At 36.8% G+C, this 21,188-nt stretch overlaps 1 protein-coding gene across 1 annotated transcript in view; it reads left to right on the forward strand.

Annotated features, from left to right (window-relative positions):
- TAFA2 (TAFA chemokine like family member 2) overlaps positions 1-4,909 on the forward strand; it is a 546,641-nt gene extending 541,732 nt beyond the window's left edge. Inside the window, exon 6 of the mRNA XM_032647107.1 lies at positions 2,755-4,909. Coding sequence (XP_032502998.1) covers positions 2,755-2,766 — 12 coding nt within the window. The 3' untranslated portion in view covers positions 2,767-4,909. The remainder of the gene's footprint in view (positions 1-2,754) is intronic.
- Positions 4,910-21,188: the final 16,279 nt, after the last annotated feature.

Here is a 21,188-nt window from a genome sequence, read left to right on the forward strand (position 1 = left end):
TTTGCCATTTCATTTGGTACAAATCTGGAAGTTGTCAGGGAGAGCACTGATATATTTATACTTCGTTGAAAAGGGCAAATTATGACTTAGCCTTTGTTTGAGTTCCTTAAGTGTAGTCCTCTAACTTGAGAGTGAATGTCTGTTAGTGGGATCCTCTCATTCTACTTTTAGTGGTTTTCTTGTTAAACATTTATGCATTGAAAAAAACTGATCCCAACTCTAAAACGTTCATTTTTATAGTACTTCATAGTTGACAAAGCTAGGTTTTCATAAGTATAGTAATTCGATCCTCATAGCAACGCTGTGAGGCTAACAAGATTATCCCCATTTTACACATGGGAAGCTGTAGGGCCCAGAGGTTGTATGACACAGCCAGTGTGATTAGTATTATTGCCACACTGACCTAAATCCAGAGCTCTATGTGCTGAACCACAACAGTCCTCTGATCAAGATCAAATGATTTACAAAAATCATACTGAAAACAAGTTGTCTGTTACCCTTCATCTCATAAAATGTGGATTTTTTAGGATTAATAAACTAGGAAACTAGGAAATAGTGCATGAAATTGGAGAATAAGGAAAAGCTTTCATTATGCTTATTTAGATGATCACTTCTTTAAATCATGTTTAAAGTTTGGTTTTCTAGCAATTATTTTAGCTGATAGAAACAGCATGATAAAAATGTGTATTTATGATATTCTGGGGCATATGGATTGTATAGTTATGTGTTTGTGTATACTTATATGTTTCCTCTACTGACATGGAAGAAAAATTTATTACAGATATATAAACCTTTGGTATTATACTGTCAATTTGATGTTTATTTTTAAAATTATGTGAAAATAAAGCTTTAAATATATAAATGGTTGAGAGAATCACTCCTCAGCTTTATATAAACCAGCAGGATGAAATACTTACCTTGGAATGAAGATGTAAGAATGTGTCCGCCATACCCACCAAGAGATTACTTGGAACCTGGGCTTGCAGTGGCTCAAGAGGACGTGTCACTTGCTTTCCTGGAGTCATGGCAGTGTGCCCCTCCAGTTGCCTGTGTTGAACCTCTCCTGAGGCTAAACCAGTCGTTCTCTTCCTCTTTTTTTCCTGTCATTTCAAGCACTGGTCCCCATATTATGTTTCATAATGATTCCTACTAAGAGAGTTTTCAGAAAAGGCAGGTGAATTTTCTCAGCCAGTGGAAATCAGATTGTATTAAATCAATGTTTGTCAATAAAGTGTATCACAAAAATAACATTTCTGTGTTTTTCACAGTGACCAGCCATCTGCATCAGCAACCTGTAACATCATGTCCATAGCACTCTTCACATTTCCTCCCCACCTTCTTCTTACACTGACTCCCAGGCTGGGAGCCATTCTCACAACTTGTATAAAATGACCATTGAATGGCAGACAAATTGATAATGAAATAGCTTCCCTATCAAAGATACCCCCCGCTCCCAGAATCTCTAGAGGCCAGCAGACCCTTCACATCTGTATCTTCCCACCCACAGGTCCATTCCTTCCATAGTTTCTCTGTGCACGGGTATAAGCAGCTACAGATACACAGACAGAAGTTCCTTCTTTGGGAGGGGTAGCTGACCAACGAGACACAGATATGAAGGCTGCCTCCACGCAGAACCTACCTGTTTGAATTTTACACCTTCCTGTGGAGACCAGCTACGGCAGAGCAAAGTCTAGAGCTGCCTTTCTTGTTTTGTTTAATGTTCCTATTTTTCATAGTTGACCGAACAACAATAAACCACACAAACAAAACCCAGTCTTTTGGCAAATGTTTCATGAAAAGACAAGTAACTATGTCATTTAATGAAATAAAACCAAAGTATCCACAATAATTTTTAAAAACTCTCTTTTTGTTACTCACCATTGCTGCAAAAGAACTGTTAGGCAACTCTAAGTACTGTGATATTAAGAGCATAACTAGAAATTCATTGACACAGCAGAAATCTCTCTCTATATATCATCTTCCTTCCATATGCATATAGAGATATCTGTGTATGTATCGGGTATTCTAGCTAGCTAGCTATTATTCCTTTTTCCTGCATACAAGCATTCTCTGGACTTGAGTAGGTGTAAAAATCCAGTGTGAATCTGCCTCGGTAATGTATAATAGCATTAATAATACTGCTGTAATCAATTTCATGAGAAATTTGGGCACCTTTAAAATTTGGTAAAGGATTGTACTATCATTAATTGTTTTTCTCTCAAAATAATAGGGTTTATTTTGCCTTATGAATGGCTAATTTTCTGAAATACAGTTGAGTCAATAAGCACTCAACTTTTAAACTACTTCAAGAATGGATTTTATGGAACCAAATCTCAAGGGCTTTCTTGAAGATGGGGTCTGATTGTATTCCTGAGGCCAAAGGCCTTTCTTCACTGACTCCTGGCATGATGTGTATGATCTCTGGGTTATTATGTCCACCAAGCCTGTTGAAAGAACAGGGATTCCAGAATCATTCTTCAGATCTGAAAGGGCAAAGATCACCAGTTAAGATCTTCCTGGTCACCGTTGGAGTCATTTGGATAATAGTTCAAGGGGCTCTAAAAATATTATGAAATAATAGAGAAAATAATTATTTTAATAAGTTATAAATACCTAAATATGGTAGTCCTTTAAAATTCCATAATTTATTTGATACAGCATTTTGAGTTACATATTCATTTCTAATACTTAATTGTGTAGAGTTTTAAGATGCTGGCTGTTATGAAATGATTCTATTTTCTTCTTCTTTTGCAGGTAACCCATTAACAAAGGATAAATCAAGTGATCCTCAAGGCTGATTACATTGAACATCAGCATAGAAACATAACTCATGAGGTGATCTTGAAGGAAAATTTTTATACAGCTCACAAGAGGCACTCTGGAGTCTATTATTTCCAGGGGATTTCATGGCTTGTAATCAGCTTCTTCTTGGAATCAAGACTTTTTAAAAGTCCGACATGAACTTCTATATCATGAAGATTTCATCAGATTTGAACTGTGTTCAACTTGTATAATTGCACTTGCAAAAAGGATTTGAAGTTACTGTCTGAAGAGTTGGCGTTGCCGGATGGTGTCAGAGACACTTACCTTTTGTGCTCTTGGCTGCAAATGTGACTGCTTTTCTTGTTTCTGAAAGTCTCCCAAGTGCACTGGCCTTCTGTCATGGACCTCTTCCTGAGTCCTGTGTTCAGTGGCTAGGACTGCACATGGCTTCAGTGACTTTTCCTTTGCGAAATTCTCCTCTGGCATGGTGTAGACTGAGACAATTTATTTGTATCCTAATCTTGAAGCTCTGAAAGCCTACATGTTTTAACATCTTAAAGTTGCTTTTGTTGAAGGAATGGAAATATATATCCATTGATAATAATTATTGTTGGCAAGTAAAGTTATCTGAATACATCAATCATATAAGAATGTATAGACAAGCTGACATGTTTCCCCAAGGCTAACACACTGCTGCAGCTCTCTGTCAGTAAAATAGGTAGTAGTTAGAACTGAATTACCATTTTCATTATATACTCCTGTTTGGTACCTCTAGAGTACTCTCCCTTTCAGTTTTTTTTTTTTAAAGTGGGCTTTTTCTTTCATTTTTATCTTTACTTTTTCCCTTCACAGAAATTAGCAGTGAGCAGTCAAGTATTTAGGTAACCTTCAGTTTCAAAAACTTGCCAAGGATGCACGTGGGTTTTGATCTCTTAGCTTGAAAGTTATTCACTTAGATTTCTTCTAGTATTTTTTTAAACTGTCCTTTCTATCTCATTTTAAAAAGGCTGTCTCTTGCTCTATCCCAATGACTGTTTGAATGCCTATCTATTTGTTTATTCAGTCTGTTGGTAGAATAAATTGTTCTTCTCCTTGGTCTAAATTTTATAAATATTTGCTTACAGTTGTCCCGTTCAAACAATTTCTTTAGTCAGTCTTTGTCCACGTTTTCGTAGTACTTTTAACATTTGTGGTTTTCAGTTCTACAGGAAAATCTTATAAATATTTCAAGGCCTTAAACATGTATGTACTTGTTTTTCTAAGTTACTCGCAGAATGTATAATTTTATACTACATCTGCTTTGTTTCATTTGTGATGCGGAGGGAGAGAAGAATGGAAATTGCATAGCCGTTCTGGATATTGTATAAAGGTATAGTTTGAAAGAATGTAAAGGGGGAGGAGCTTCTATGTTTTACTCATCTTAGACTAATAGGAAGCTACTTCAGAAATTGTCTTATTAGAAGTTCCATTATGTTAGAGAAGGTGTGGACATCTTTTGTTTTTTAAAACTCACTGACATGGCCAATCAGGTATATGTTGATTTCCATGATGGAGGCTGACATACAGACCAAAGCTCTCCAGGCTAAATTGGTAACAATTTTCAAACACCAAGGCATTACCCAGAATCTTTTCTCGGCAGAACGACTAAAAGTGTAAAATTTGTTAAGCATTAAATTTGTAAAGTATGCTTTTGATATTGAACTAAAGTAAACTATACTGCACCGTAAGTCCATGGAATGGAATGACTTTCTCCTTCCATTTTAATTATGCATATACAACTAGATGGCTCTGAGTGAATTTTTGCAATGGTTCAAGACTGTCTCAACTCATAAAGAAAGGAGTAACAGTTGTGCTGGAGTTTCTGCATCAGTAATAATATCATTAATTTCTTTGGAACAAAGTGGAAAACTATATTATTTTGGAAATTATGAATTTGTCCTAGGTTTGAAATTATAGATCATGCCTCTCATTTTTTAAACTATGTCCCTTAAAACAACACTGGAAATTCTGTATTATAGTCAAGCGTAATACATGCATATCAATAGAAAAAAATAAATGGAATTTCAAATATATTAACTAGATTATCCCCAGTAGATTAATGTTGTGACTCTTCAGAAAAGGCGAATAAAATTGGAATATAAAATGGACTCTTTTTCATGAGTTACATTCAGAGAATCTGTTTTCCAGTGTTTTATCTTAAAAGCACTTCAGTTACTATCTAGGAAAACCTCTGAGTTTATGGGGAAGCTGACATAAATTCTTCAATCTTCTTTTTATAAAAATCCACGGCAAATCTTGCCATTTACACAAGGTTCCAATATTTGACTTGCTTCTTTGCTAAGAAACAATTGAAATAGATATATCTACACTTGTGCCACTCGCTCACATCTTGACTGTGAGCAAAACTGGCAAAATTTTGCTAGCAATATACAAAAATCTTTATTATAAAAATTGTTGAAAATAATGACTGTTTATCCTTTGAAATTCATTATACAGTTGGCCCTTGAACAACATAGGTTTGAACTGCACAGGTCTACTTATACATGGATTGTTTTCAACATTAAGTACTACAGTACTACACAATCTGAGGTTGGTTCCAGGGATGCAGAACCTTGGGTATGGAGGAACCGCATAGAGGGAAGATGGACTATAAGTTATACGCAGATTTTCGACTGCATGTAGGGTTAGCTCTCCTGACCCCAGCGTTGTTCAAAGGTCAACCATATATGGAAATGTTAATTAAAACATAAAATATGGCTATGATTTAGCCTTTAAAAATTACTTTAACTAGCTTTTATTTCGAAGTAATTTAAGATTTCCAATGTTATGAAAATAGCTCAGAGGACTTCTGTGTATCCTTTTCCCCATTATCGCCCAGTGATAACATCTTACCAAACCAAGAAATTGACACTGGTATAACACTATCCACTCAAATACAGACCTTATTCAGATTTCACTGGTTTCACATGCACTGTGGGTGTGTTTATGTGTGTGTGTATACGATCTTATTCTTTTTAATTAATTTGGTAAACACCTACTTCAGTATGTCATAACATAGAATAGATCATGAGAGTCTATGGGTCAATGAGTGGCTGATTTGTGATGACTTTTGAAGTTCTCTATTTATGGAATAACATCCTATAGCTTTATTTTATTTTTATACATTCTTGTTGCCTTAACACAATGGAAACTTCCAGTTTTAACATCAGACAGTACCATATAAGATTTCAAATTTGGAATTGGCCTTAATGGGTAGGAAGAGGTCTGAGAATCTGCATCTATGGTTGAAATAAAAAGGGAGTTTGGTCCTGTTCTTTATTTCCCTCAGCAAGGACTGTGCTACTACACAATGCTATACAAGTAGGTTGTGACTTTTGATAATACACAATGGCTAATAGCACGATGATTAAGTGGGACATGATCTTTTTAAAATGTTGATCATTTTCTCAATGCATGATCATATATCCATCTGAAAGAGCAACATATGCAAAAATATCAAGTAGTATTTTTCATCATGGAGCCCTTTCTCATATTGACCCACTTAAGTGGAGAGAATTAGAATGATGGAAGACACAGAGAAGCTGAAAAGTTGGGGAGACATATATTGGATGTCTGTTCCCTCCTGTTCCCCTTACCCACATAGAGAACTCATAGTAGAGCATTACTATTTTTTTAAGGTAAGGGTTTGTCTCTGCCTTTCTGCCTTCATACCTGCCTTCCTTTCCTTTCTTGTTTTCTTCCTTTCTTCCTTACCCTCATTTCCTTCCATCTTTCCCTTCCTTCCTTTCCTTCTCTTTTGTTTTATATATAGAATACTTTGAAAAAAGAGTAGAGGTAGCAGATTTTATTCATTGCACTGTGTGATACTAAAAGGTAGTGTAGACCTCACAATTATCTGGCATGTAATTGACTTATTCCTATTAGGCACATGCATATTTGGTGAGATCAAACGTTAGCTGAAGTTTAGCCTTTAAAATGGCCTTTAAAATCTATTCAATGGATTTTTTTTTAATGCCCTACATTTGCAGGGCATTCTGCTAATCAATGAAAAGTAGGTACACAGAAGACATAAGTGTTTCATATTTGTTTTGATTTTTTAAAAATCTTCATTATATTTCAAATTAATAAATGTTATGCACTATGTCAGACATTTTTCTGGAAGGTTTTATCTGTTATACAAAGTGATTGAACTTTAGAAGGTATGTGAGCAGGGCACTACAAAGTTTTGTTTCACAGCTTTCACAAAAATGTGATGGAACGTCTTAAAGAAGAGAGACTGTGTGCTTGAAGAGAAGTTAGAGGGGACTAACATAATCCAGGGAAAGTTAATGAGGGCCTGAGCTTGGACTATCGCACTGAAGAGAATGTGAAAAAAATAGATACCAATCCTGGTTGTCATTTAAATTACTTGAAGATCTAAAAATGACCCACACCCAACTCTACTCTCTGAGATTCTCTTAATTGGTTTAGGATTAGAGTCTGGGAACAAGTATTTTTTTAAAATCTCCTTGGGTGATTTAATGTGCATTCTGGGTTAAGAACCACTAATGAAGGGTTTTGCCAAGGTAGAAATGAGAAGTTGGGTGGGATGATTGGATGAGTATAAGGGAGATGTGGAAGAGAACTCAAAGCCCTGAGCCTACTAAAATGGGATAATTGAGATTTAGTTAAATATTAGAAAACTCTGAAGGAAAAGCAAGTTGAGTGGCAGGTGGAGACAATGAGTTCATTTTTTAAGCCTAATGAGTTTACAGTGCCAAGGAAATATTCAGAAAGGTCATGTTCGATAAGAACTGAACAGGCTTTATTGGATTTGGAAGTAGAGAATGTTGGTCTTGGAAAGAGCAGTTTTAGTGAAGTGCTTATTGTAGAGCTGAGATTTCAGTGGGTTGGAGAGTGAATGAGATGTGAAAGTGGAAAATAGTACATGTAGACTTCTATTTCACAGGGGAATAAAAAGGAAACGTAGGGTAGTGGTTATGCAGGGGAGGCAGAATTGAAAGAGTGTATTTTTCTTAATATGGAAGAAATTAGAGTATGTTCATCTATACCATAAGGGAGGGAGGAGAGGATGAGAGGTGTGTTAAGAACCCAGGAGTGAAAATATAAAGGAAAGTTGAAAGTAGGGGTGTTTCTATCTAGATAGAAAGAAAGATAAAATGTATGAGGAATAAGCAGGATCAAATCCCATAGAAATTCTAAGGGGATGTGAACAGTGGAGAGGCAAGTGGTGTTTAGTTCTTTGGTAACCTTCAACAGAGCAGTGTCAGTGGTTAGCCCAGGAGTCAGAAAGCAATCATTGAAGTTGATTAGCACATGGGTGAGTGTCAGCTTGTCCCTGGGCTACTTAGACTTAGGAAGTTAGTAACTCCAAGATCATAAATAGATAAATGAGAGAGAAATTAACTAAGTCTCAGTATCCTTATTCATGAAATGAAGATATCTACCTCACAGGATTTGTTGTCAAGATTCAATGAGTTAATACATGTAAAGTGCTCAGCACATTATCTTGTACATAGTATTTACTCAATGGTGGTTCTTTCGTTGTGAAAGATGTCCAAGTTCCATTTGTTCTGCAATGGTGTAAAATCAGGTTGGTAGAAAATAATAAAATTATATATGATGTGAAAGGGTCTGGGGCTGGCTGGTACAAAAGATAAATAGAAGAGGAAGATGTAGTGACATTACATTTAAATCATTTTTTTTTCCTGGAGCGAAGTGGCCGTAAGGAAGGTAAAAGAGTAACCTTAGTGGAAGATTAAGTGAAAATATTTTTTCTTATGGGAGAAGCCAGAAAGATTTATAGGCCAGAAAGGTTTACAGGTTTATACTGCAAGGAGGCAGTAGGGAAGGAGAAACTGATAAAGGGAGGGATGGATTAATATCCTGGAGGAAGGAGAAACAGGTGGAGTTGGGAATGTTAAGCAGAAGGGTTAGTGTGAGAGGAATAATGTTTCTTTTGTCAGATAAGTAAAAAAAAAAAAAAGAAAAAAGTTGGATGAAGCTGGAGACAAATTTAGATGTGAGGCCCAGGAAAATAATGCTCGGAGCCTCTAGGCTGAAAGAATGGCATATACAGGTGTTAAGTAGATAGGGTGCATGTGCTGAGTGTACAAGGGACAAAATTCAGTTTGGAATCTCCAAGGAGAGTAGAAAATATTTCAAGTAAACCTTGGTGTTTCTAGATGCTGAGAGCTCAAAAGACAATAAAGTCACAATACAGGACATTTAATTCGTAGAGACGTGACTTTTCCATCAGTGCAGTCTGGACAAAGGAAGGGTGAAAATGAATAGTTGGGATCAACTTTGGATGAAGATAGGCAACGTAAAAAAAAATGGCTAGCATCTCTTGAACTTACTCTGTATCAAGAGGTCTTTCTAAGCAATTTAAGTGTATTATTTAACCTTATCTGAGATCTATATTATTGATATCACCATTCTCTAATAAGAAAAGTGGGGCATGGAGTGTTTAAGCAACAGTGTCACATAATAGTAAGTGGTAAAGCCAGGATTTTAACCTCTGTAGTAGTAACTAGTAGGGAGTTAGTTTATATGCCATTGAAAAAGTATATCATGGGGCTATAGGAAAATTCATAGGGCAAGTAAAATAAAAAGGAATGATGTTTGTAAATCTAGGGAGGGTCAGAGAGACTTGAAATAAAATTGAAAGTGGAGAACAGTTTTATTAGGGATGAGTAATAATTAGGACAAATATTTTTATGTTCCTACTATGTGCCAAGAACTATGTTAGATGCAGTGAATAAAATGTAAGTGTCACCTTCTATCACTCCTTCTGGGAGTGATAATAAACTGAATTTTTAGTAACTGAGTTAAGAATCTTCAGATAAATTCCTTAAAACACTGTGTTTGCATACAGCAGCACTTGAGAGAGAGAGAGAAGTGTCTCCAAGTAAAATGTGGAAATGCAGAGCAGGGAAAATACAGTGCTCCAAAAAGAAGCCTATCATTTTGATGAAGGTAGTCTATATTAATGATGAGGAACCTCAGTAATGCCTGAGTATGTTTCAGAAGAAAGAATTCTACACATAGTTTGCATTCTACGTTAAGGGTTTATATTTGACCTTCAATTGGAAGTGAAGTTCCCTGTTACTCTGTCTACTTGTAAGGCATCAAGGGAAGATTTGTTAGAGTGATGTATCAATTACCCACTGCTGTGTAATATATAACTCCCAAACACAGCAGCATAAAAGGGTAACCCTCAATTATCCCTCTCAAGTCTAGAGGTCAGCTGGAAAGTTCTGCTGGTCTTGGCTGGGCTCACACTTGTATCTGTGGGGATCTGTGTTTGGGCAGGCAGTGCTGAGTCTGTCTGGACTTCCTCCCATGTGTTGCGGGTATCTGGCCATAAGATGGTCTAAGATGTTAGCTAAAACAACTGGGCTACTTCCAAGTGGTAGTTTGGCTTGTTCTCATGGCAGAGGAGGCAAGGTTCTGCGACAGTGAAGATAGGCTTATACTCAGAACTGGTCCGGGTTCACTCTGACTACATTTTTATGGCTAAAGCCAGTTACAAAGCTAATCTGGTGGTGGAGAAAGAGACTCCACTTCTTAATGAAAGTTGCTGTAAAGTCACGTTGTAAGGTTAGATACAGGAAAGGATAAAGAACTGGGGCCATGTTTTCAGTCACCTCTAGTGGCTTCATGCTAGTTTTACTCCCCTCCAAGACAAACTTTGCTTGCTTATATGTATCACCTTTTCAATCCTAATGTGATTTTGATACACATCAACTTTAAATTCTTCAATGGCTCCCCACTGTCCTGATATGAAACCTATACTCTGTATCAGACATCAATGGCATTCCACTTTCTTGCCTCTGCCTACTTCTTTCTGCCCCCTATGCCTGTACTGCTAATCCTGTTACACCCAAGTCCTTGTATGTAGTTCTTAAAACAACCTCTGCTCATCCTAACACCTCTTTGAAGGTCTCTGAAGCTAGACTCTCCCTTTATCTTCCCCCAGCCTTTCCCAGTCAGCTCTTTCTCATCTGTAAGTTTAAATTATCAAATTCTGTTGATTAACATTTCCACCATAAAATTAAGTGGACAAAAATTGAGATATCATAAGAGTACTATTGGTAAAATAATTTTTTAACAAAGTCTTCCTACAACGAAACTCTCAAGAAGGACTTAATTCAGGGTAGGTGGTATTAAATAGTTAATCTCAGTTATACATTTTTTCAGTTGATATCTTGTAGCTTGAACTGAAAACATTTTACATAGACCTTTTTAAAATTGATTGTGAGGCAATTATCTGTAATCCATTCTCAAGGCCTCTATTTTTTTGTAAAATGATAAAAGACGGGAAAAAAAATAAGTACTTTCCTTCACAGTGGGTGCCTCGGCCAAGTCCCCCCTGATTCCCCACAAGCCAGCATAGATACCTGTTCTCCACACTCCCACTGCTTTCCTTCTTAATGCTTACTTGTTCGCTGTCTAACTTCTGCAATCCTAGTCCCTTCCTCTTAGAATTCGAATCGTGCAACAATGTCTGGGATGCAGCAGGCAGCCAAAACATTGCTTATTAAATGAATCATTGCATAATTTAATATACACTACCTAGGCACACTTAGTAGTAACTGAGTTCGCTTCTTTTTGATTGACTAACTTGTTCCTAAACTCAGAAATGCTGAGTATCAGCTGTTAAGAAAGATTCTGGCAAATGGAGCATGATTGCGATTTGCAGTGCAAATGTCATGTTAATCTTTGTTTGTTTTCTGGCTGATAGTTAAATCTCTTGTACTATGCATCAAAAATGTCACAGCTAAACAATCTGAGGGATTAAATGGCTCCTCATAATTTCCATGCTGCTAACTGGCAGAAAAATAATCACTGTTGTCAGTCTTGGCTGGTTAGTTCTCATGGAAAATATTTCTTTTTTAATTTGAAGGCATTAGGAAACACACTCAAGTTATAATTTAAATGTTGTTTATTCTGGAGTACACGAACAATCTATTGCTATTTCATTGTCAGTCATTCCAAATATATTACTAAAAAGTCACCAGGATTTGTCATATTTTCACCTTCAATGCTTTTTATTAATTTATTCTATGCTAATTTTTACAAAGATGATTTTAGATATTTTTGAATCCTGTGGTATCTCATTATGACAACTAATGATGCATGTTGCCAACATCTCTAAACACTAACAGAAGCTTAAATATTTTGTTGGCTTAATTGCTTCTGGTAGCATTGTAATGACATAGCGTGAAACTCATTTCGCCCTCATTTCATCTCTAGCCAAACATTAGGCCACTTTTGTCTTGTGATTATTTCGTTTTAAAAAGTTAAAATGGCCCATTTTCTCTTTTAAAGGACTCATTATTGGAACCAGTTTCAAAGAGAACCATGTGGCAGTGTGAAAGGGAAGGTATGAGATATCTCAGCGTCCCTTACAGGTTTACTAAGAAAGAATACTTGAGAATGTATTACAGATAATTACTTCACAAGGAGCTTTTAAAAATCCAATTACCAGATTTCTAATTTAAATGAAAAAAATGGGGGAAAAAAAGGTTCCAGAATCACTTAAATGCAATGTGCTATTTTGCAGAATATCAAGTCCATCTTGGGAGTTTAACTGTGGGAGGACTTTGTAATAGCACTGTCTCCCTATAACAGGACTCCACAGATAGCATTATGATGAATCTCCTGTATGTATTCATTTAATTTCAGGGGTTGCTGCGGTAAACAATAAACCAAATTTGAGAGCTTGAATCTGGATGTATCTTGTCACTTTCTCTCCTCGTCAGTTCAATCAAATGTCATTCTATTCAACTGAATATGGACAGGGTGAATTTCAAGTAAAAGAAAATTCAACCAGAGTGATAGATTTTCTCTTAAAGTTACTTTTGTTTGATTTCCTCTTCTTTTCTTTGCTGTGAAACCACAAAATGAAATGGAAATCAAGATGTCAATTCTTCTGCTCCTTGCTGTTTCTAACTTGTGGCTTTTGGATCAGTAAAGCTAGTTGCTTCATACATGCCTCATGTGGTCATACAGATTGGGCACTGCACAAATCCAAGGAGCACCCACTGACCTACACCACTATGTGAATGTCAGTCCCTTGAGTTGTGCAGTGTCCATCATGTAAGCAGAAGCTTTACTGGATTCTAATATTTTTGGTTGCAATAATGCACATACAAGATTCTACTAAGATATATAATTTAATTTAGGTAATTAGTAATTTCTTACAATAAAATATATTAAGATATTTAATCACAGATGCATGCCCAGAATAAATAATTAAACAGAATTAGAGATTTACTAAGTTAGATTGATAGTTAACCCAACTTGATCACTTTCAGGTTATCTACACCTGTGAGTATTTCAGGAGACTTAATTTCTTAATCTAAGACAATGATGGAAGATTTTATTTTCTCTATTTAGATTTTCTCCCTAAGAAATGTTATTCATGCTGATGACTCCTCAAATTAGTAACTTCAGCCCTAATCTTGCCCTTGAATGCCAGGATCCTTACCCCAACAACCTACTTGACATCTCCACTCAGATGTCCAATTGGTGTTTCAAACAACATGGGCAAAGCAGAACTTTTGATCCCTCTACCTCAACCTTCAAACCTTCTTCCTCAGTTTCCTCTAATTTTGTAAATATAATTACAGTACACCCAGTTTCTCACATTAAAAACTTACTCATCTCTGATTTCTCTTTCTTTGCCACTGCCTCATCTAATCCATCAGCAAGTGCTATTCACTCTACAGCTCCAAACACCCTGAATCTGTTTTGCCTTATTTTCTCTGCTATCACCCCGATACAATTCACCATCATCTATTACCTAGACAAGTGAAACAACAAATTTTTAACTGGTCACCCTATTTCTATCCCATTAGCATAATCCATCCTCCACACAACAGCCAAAATAAACTTTCCAAAGTATAAAGCTACCTTTCAACAAATTATGCTGAGATAATTGTACATTCATAGGCAAACAATAAAACAGATAAACTAACAAAGCCGAAACTGAAAAAACCTTAACCTAAACTTCACACCTTATACAAAAATTCACTCAAAAAAGATTGTGGACTTAAATGTAAAATGCAGAACTATAAAGCTCTTAGAAAAAAAAAGGTGGGAGAAAATGTTTGGGATCTACAGTTAGGCAAAAAGTTCTTAGACTTGATACTAAAATATAAGAGAAAAAAAATTAAAACTTGGACCTCATCAAAATTTAAACACCTGCTTTGTGAAAAATCATGAAAAGACTGAAAAAACCGATGACAGACCTGGAGAAAATATTTTCAAACCACGTATTCAATAAATGACTAGTGTCTAGAATATATAAACAACTCCCAAAACTCAACAGTAAGAGTTTCACTTCATGGTGACACAGGAAGCTCCTGAACTTACCTCCTCCTATGGACCCACTAAATCTACAGCTACATATGGAACAGTCTTTTCTCTGAAAGAAATCCATAAACCAGCAGAGTGACTTGTACACATTTGGTGAAAGAGGAAAAAAATGGGTAGGAGAGGATGAGAAACAATCTTGTCATAAACCCCATTCTTGATGACACATAATTGGGTCACACAAACATCAACACACAATGGGAAGGAACTCACAATCCCCAGCTTCTCTCTGAGAAGGGTTTAAGCCCCACATGCCCCAACATTTAAGATTTCTACCTGAGAGAGAGCTCCCCAAAACATCTACCTCTGAAAGCCAACAGGGCTTGTGTCCATGAGACCCACAAGGCCATAATGAACTAAGAAAGAGTTCTTAATGGGTTCACATGGACTCACCACAGTATCTTCCCCAGGCAGGGCCCACTGCAGAGGCAGCAGACTGAAATACCCAGTCTTTCCACAAAAGAGACCTATTGGCTTATTCAGAGCTGCCACCAGAGGGCAAGCCTTCTATTTAACACACATCTAGGGGCTGACTGCAACATGTTCCAGATACTGGAGAGGCAGGCAGTCACCATCTTCATGTTCTCCCTCTTTCTCACTTCAGTTTGCCAGCATCTCCCCAAAGCAGCTTGTGCACACATCTGATATCCAAGCTTATGTGCCTGCTGCCCAGAGGGTACATCCTTTGATAAGCCTGGCTCTGAGGACCAGCAGGGATTGTATTCACTGGCTCAACAGGATGGTAGCAAACCAACAGTTCTTAATGGACTATCCACCTAGGGCTTGACCAGAGAGAGCAGGCAAAAATACCCATCTCCCAGTCTCCCCTAAAAGAGGTATATTTACACATTTTAAAAGCTGTTGCCTGAGGGTTCAGTTTCTAATAAGCCTGCATCTAGGTGCCGACTGAGATTCTCCTCTTTGAGACACTGACAGGTCTTAGAACAACGTCAACTACTGGGAACCACTATGAACAGAGCAGGCTGTTTGGACAATCACAAAAATTTGAGAGACAAGCAAAAGCTAGGACAAAGTTAAAAAATAAGTTTCATTTCCTACCTGTCGCCACTCCTTCAAGACTGGGAGAGGTGGTTGTTTCATCTAATGCATAGAATCCTAACACAGAGTCAAGGAAAATGAAGAAACAGAGGAACACATTCCAAATGAAAGAACATGATAAAAATTCCAGAAAAAGATTTTAATGAAATGTTGATAAGTGATTACCTGATAAAGCATTCAAAATAAGTGTGATAAAGATGCTCACTGAGATCAGGAAAACAATGCCTAAATCAAGTGCATTTCGCCAAAGAGCTAGCAAATATAAGAAAGTGCCAAACAAAATACAGAACTGAAGAATATGATATCTGAAGTAAAAAACTCAATCAGGGGTTCAGTAGCAGACTAGATGAAGCAAAGAAGGGATCAGTGATCTTGAAGACAAGGCAGTGGTACTCATAAAATTGGAGGAGAAAAACAAAAAAAGAAATGGTGGAAAAAGAGTGAAGATAGCCTAAGGGACTTATGTGATGACATCAATAGGACCAATATTAGTCCTATAAGGTTCCCAGAAAGAGAGAAAGGTGAAGAAAACTTATCTGATAAAATAATATCTGAAAACTTTTTTAACCTAGAGAAACAAACATCCCACATTCAGAAAGCCCAGAAAGTTCTAAGTGAGAAGAATCCAGAGACCCACACCTAGGTAATAATTGTAAAAGTTAAAGGCAAGGACAGAATCTTAAAAGCAGCAAAAGTAAACACTCTGTTAATTACAAGGGAATCCCCAAAAGATTATCAACATTTTTCAGCAGAAATTTTGCAGGCCAGAAGGTAGTGGCACAATACACAAAGTCCTGAAAGAGATTATGCCAATCAAAAATACTGTCCCCAGCAAAGCTCTCCTCCAGAATTAAAGGAGAGATGAAGAGTTTTCCAGACACGCAAAAGCTGAAAAATTTCATCACCATTAGACAAGGCTTATAAAAAATGTTAAAGTGACTTTAGCTGAAATGAAAGGGTGCTAATTTGTAACAAGAAAACATATGAAAGTATAAATCTCATTGGTAAAGGTAAATACATTTAAAAAAGGTAGTGGATGAATCACTTATAAAGCTAGTATGAAGGGTAAAAGAAAAAATAATAACTACAGTTATTAGTTAAGGGATAGGCAAGATAAAAAGAAGTAAAATGTGACCAAAAAACCCCCATAAAACATGGGGTGGGAGAGTGAAAATATAAGTAGAACTTTAGATGTATTTGTAATCAAATTAAAATAGACTGTTATAAATGTAAGTATATATATATATATATATATATATATATACACACACCTCCTGGTAACCACAAAGAAAAAACCTATAGTAGATATACAAAACAAAGAGAAAGAAATCTAAGCATACCACTAAAGAATGTCATCAAATTACAAAGGAAGGGCTTCCCTGGTGGCGCAGTGGTTGAGTATCTGCCTGCTAATGCAGGGGACACGGGTTCAAGCCCTGGTCTGGGAAGATTCCACATGCTATGGAGCAACTAGGCCCATGAGCCACAACTACTGAGCCTGTGCATCTGGAGCCTGTGCTCCACAACAAGGGAGGCCACGATAGTGAGAGGCCCACGCACCGTGATAAAGAGTGGCCCCCGCATGCCACTAGAGAAAGCCCTCGCACAGAAACAAAGACCCAACACAGCCAAAAATAAATAAATAATTTTTTAAAAAATTACAAAGGAAGAGAACAAGAGAAGAAAGGAATTAAAAACATGCAGAAAACAATTAACAAAATGGAAATAAGTACATACCTACTAATAATCACTTTAAATGTAAATGGACTAAATTTTCCAATCAAAAGACAGTAGCTGAATAGAAAAAAATTAAGATCCAACTACTATGCTGCCTACAAGAGACTCATGTCAGCTTTAAGATATATACACAGACTGAAAGTAAAGGGATGGAAAAAGATATTCCATAAAAATGAAAATCAAAAGAGAGCTGGGGTAGCTGTACTTATATCAGAAAATTTAGACTTTAAGACAAAGATTGTAATAGACAAAGAAGATCATATATAATAATAAAGGGGTCAATGCAATAAGAGGTTATAATATTTGTAAATATTTAGCACCCAAAATTGGAGCACCTAAATATATAAAGCAAATATTTAAACACCAAAAGTGAGAAATAAACAGCAATACAGTAAGAGTAGGGGACTTAATACCCCATTTTCATCTATAGATAGATCATCCAGATGGAAAATCAATAAGGAAAAATTGGACTTAACCTACATGTTAGACCAGAAAGACTTAACAGATATTTACAGTACATTCCATCCAAGCAGCAGAATACACATTCTTCTCAAGTATACATGAAACATTCTCTGGGATAGATCATATATTAGGCCACAAATTTGTTAATAAATTTTAGAAGATTGAAAGCATATCAAGCCCCATTTCCAATCATGGTGGTCTGAACCAAGAAATTAATTATAAGAAGAAAACTGGAATTTCACAAATATGTGGGGATTAAACAACATGCTAGTGAACAAACAATAGATCAAAGAAAAACTCAAAATAGAAATTTAAAAAGAAATGTTGAGACAAACAGAAATGGAAATACAACATACCAAAATATATAGAATATAGCAAAAGCAGTTCTAAGAAGGAAGTTCAGAACAATTAACACCTCATTAAGAAACAAGAAAGTTCTCAAACTGCTACAAACCTACAGTAATCAAAACAGTATAGTATTGGCACAAAACAGACACATAGATCAATGGAACAGGATAGAAAGCCCAGAAATAAATCCACACACTTATGGTCAATTAATCTATGACAAAGGAGACAACAATATATTATGGAGAAAAGACAGTCTCTTCAATAAGTGGTGCTGGGACAACTGGACAGCTATATGCAGAAGAATGAAAGTAGAACATTTTCTAACACCATATACAAAAATAAGCTCAAAATGGATTAAAGACCTAAATGTAAGATTGGATACTCTAAGACTCCTTGAGGAAAATATAGGCAGGACACTCTTTGACATAAATCATAGCAATATTTTTTAATCCTTCTAAAGGAAATAAAAACAAAAATAAACAAATGGGACCTAATTAAACTTAAAAGCTTTTGCACAGCAAAGGAAACTATCAACAAAACAATGGGAAAAAATACTTGCAAATGGTATGACAAATAAGGTATTCATATCCAACATATATAAATAGTAAATACAACTCAACATGAAAAAAACAACCCACTTAAAAAATGGGCAGAAGAACTGAAAAGCTATTTTTCCAAAGAGGAAATGCAGATTGCAAACAGGCAAATGAAAAGATGGTCAACATCACTAATCATCAGGGAAATGCCAATCAAAACCATAATAAGATATTACCTCACACCTGTCAGAATGGATATCATCAAAAAGAATACAAATAACAAATGTAGGCAAGGATGTGGAGAAAAGCAACACTTGTACACTGTGGCAGGAATGTAAAATGGTGCAGCCACTGTGGAAAACAGTATAGAGGTTTCTCAATAAAAGTAAAAATAGGACTACCATATGACAGCAATTCCACTCCTGGGTATACATACAAAAAAAAAAAAAAAAAAACCCCAAACACTAATTTGAAAAGTTACATGTACTGCAATGTTATTGGCAGCATTATTTAGGTGTCCCCATTTGACTCAAATGTAAACCCAGGAAGTTAGGATCTTGTTTATCTTAAGCAGTATTTCCCCAGATCCTAAAACAATGTTTAGCAAGTAGCAGACACTTACATTCCTGTTTGTTTAAACGATGAAATAAAAGAGAGAAGAAAGAGAAAGAGAGTGAGGGAAAGAAAAACTGGAATACCCACTTGCTTGAATAGTTGAATCACAATATAGGTGTGAGTGAAGACTGTTAATTCTGTTAACGTCAAAAGACAAAACTGGGGAGTGGCATATAATCAGTAAAGTAAATGTCTGTACTAGTACACAGGACTGGACACACAGAAGTGTGATAGAAGGCAGTGCTAGCTGCTCAATCCAGGAATGCGTTCATTATTTGTGAGTAAGTAGAGGAGTAAATAAATATCTGTGTAACTGGAATGTGGGAGAAATGAGTTGCACAACCACTGTCTTTAAGGCAGGGGTCCCCAATCCCTGGGCTGTGGACCAATACCGGTCTGCAGCCTGTTAGGAACTGGGCCGCACAGAAGGAGGTGAGTGGTGGGCTAGCAGGCGAAGCTTCATCTGCTGCGTCCCATCGCTCCCCATCACTAGCGTTACCACCTGAACCATCCCCCCCCACCACAGAAAAATTGTCTTCCGTGAAACTGGTCCCTGGTGCCAAAAAGGTTGGGGACCACTGCTTTAAGGAAGTGGAAGGATAAAGGGGGTGGAGAGTCACTTCTCACTACATTACAGCTCTCTACCATGTTGTCTCAAAGGTGTTAGTGTCTTCTCCATTTGAATTGGGGAAAAGCAGAGCTTTAGATTGGGAAATATCTTTACTGAAATAAAACCTGTCAGTCTGGCAAATCTTCACCAGTATTTGGAGGATCATAAACTGCTCAGAAACACAGGAGGGCTACATAAATGAAGTAAAACTAAATGCACCAAATGCAAAAGTCCTGATTCCTTTCATAGAGCCATGGAATTGATCTTCTGGCAGGAGGATGTCACTGTGGGATGGACAAGAGAAAGTGTGTACTCAAATTCTGAAAGAAATTTTGCCTTGTTTCCCATTATCACCCTTAGCACAAAGTTTGACAGGATAGCCTGAGATTTGCAGCAGAGAGCATAGTGGAACTTACAAGCAGGGGATGACAATTGTTCTAGCCTCTACCAACAGGTAATCTTGCTGCTGTGCTTAGAAATCATGGCAAAGGGACTTGAAAACAATGTCTCCATATGCCATAGTTGCTGGAATTATCCCTCAGACAGATTCCCTTGTCATTTTTTTATATGTGGGAACTCATTAGACAACTACAGGAAGAAAATATGGAGGGAAACATAGTGCTATTAGTAGCAAATGCTATATAACAGTGTATTTATATCCTAAAAGATCTTACTGCAAACAGCTTACCAGAAATAGTCATGGCTCGTCTTTCATACCATAGGTAGTGACATAGTTCTCACCGTCTTAAACACAAGCCCCAAGATTGTCAATTGAGATAAATATTTACTAGCCTCCTGGCCAGAGGGGTTGTCTACTCTAATTTTCTCTTCCGATATTGAAATTCTAGTTAGTGAAATTCAGAACACTTTATTCTTCTGGAAGAGAGAATGCTGAATGTCCTGTAGCTATAATCTCTTTCAATGGTAGACTACTTCCATTAAAAGGACAGAGGTGGGGCTTCCCTGGTGGCGCAGTGGTTGGGAGTCCGCCTGCCGATGCAGGGGACACGGGTTCATGCCCTGGTCCAGGAAGATCCCACATGCCGCGGAGCGGCTAGGCCCGTGAGCCATGGCCGCTGAGCCTGCGCGTCCGGAGCCTGTGCTCCGCAATGGGAGAGGCCACAACAGTGAGAGACCCGCATAACGCAAAAAAAAAAAAAAAAAAAAAAAAAAAAAAAAAGGACAGAGGTGGTTTGGCTTAGCGGTTCTGAGCTTGGTGTCTGCAGTCAGGAAGACCTGGGTCCCAGTTCCATTTCCACAGCTTGGCACAACTTATTTATGGTCTCTAAGTCCTAATTTTCTCATGTGTAAAATAAGGGCAACAGAATCTAACTCTGCAGCTGTGAGAATTTTGTGAAATAATTAATGTCAAGAAGGTTCTAGCAGGTAAGTTTTTATCACCATCATAATTATTACTGAGTAGTTTCCCAACTAATACATTTATTTTAAAAAATACTTTTATCCTACTAGGGTAAAGGGTAAAATAGGACATTCAGATAATAGAAACTTTATTTCTTTTATTTTATTTTTTACCAGAGTGACAATTGCCAGTGTGAACAAATATATACCCAGGTTCAAATCGTTCAGACTGTTTTGAAATAGAATTTTTTTTTTCTACTGAGACTTGACTCTAATCTTTGTAGATAAGATTTGTTGCTCATTATCATCACCTAGCT

The sequence above is a fragment of the Phocoena sinus genome, chromosome 10, assembly GCF_008692025.1.
Source record: "Phocoena sinus isolate mPhoSin1 chromosome 10, mPhoSin1.pri, whole genome shotgun sequence".
Lineage (NCBI taxonomy): Eukaryota > Metazoa > Chordata > Mammalia > Artiodactyla > Phocoenidae > Phocoena > Phocoena sinus.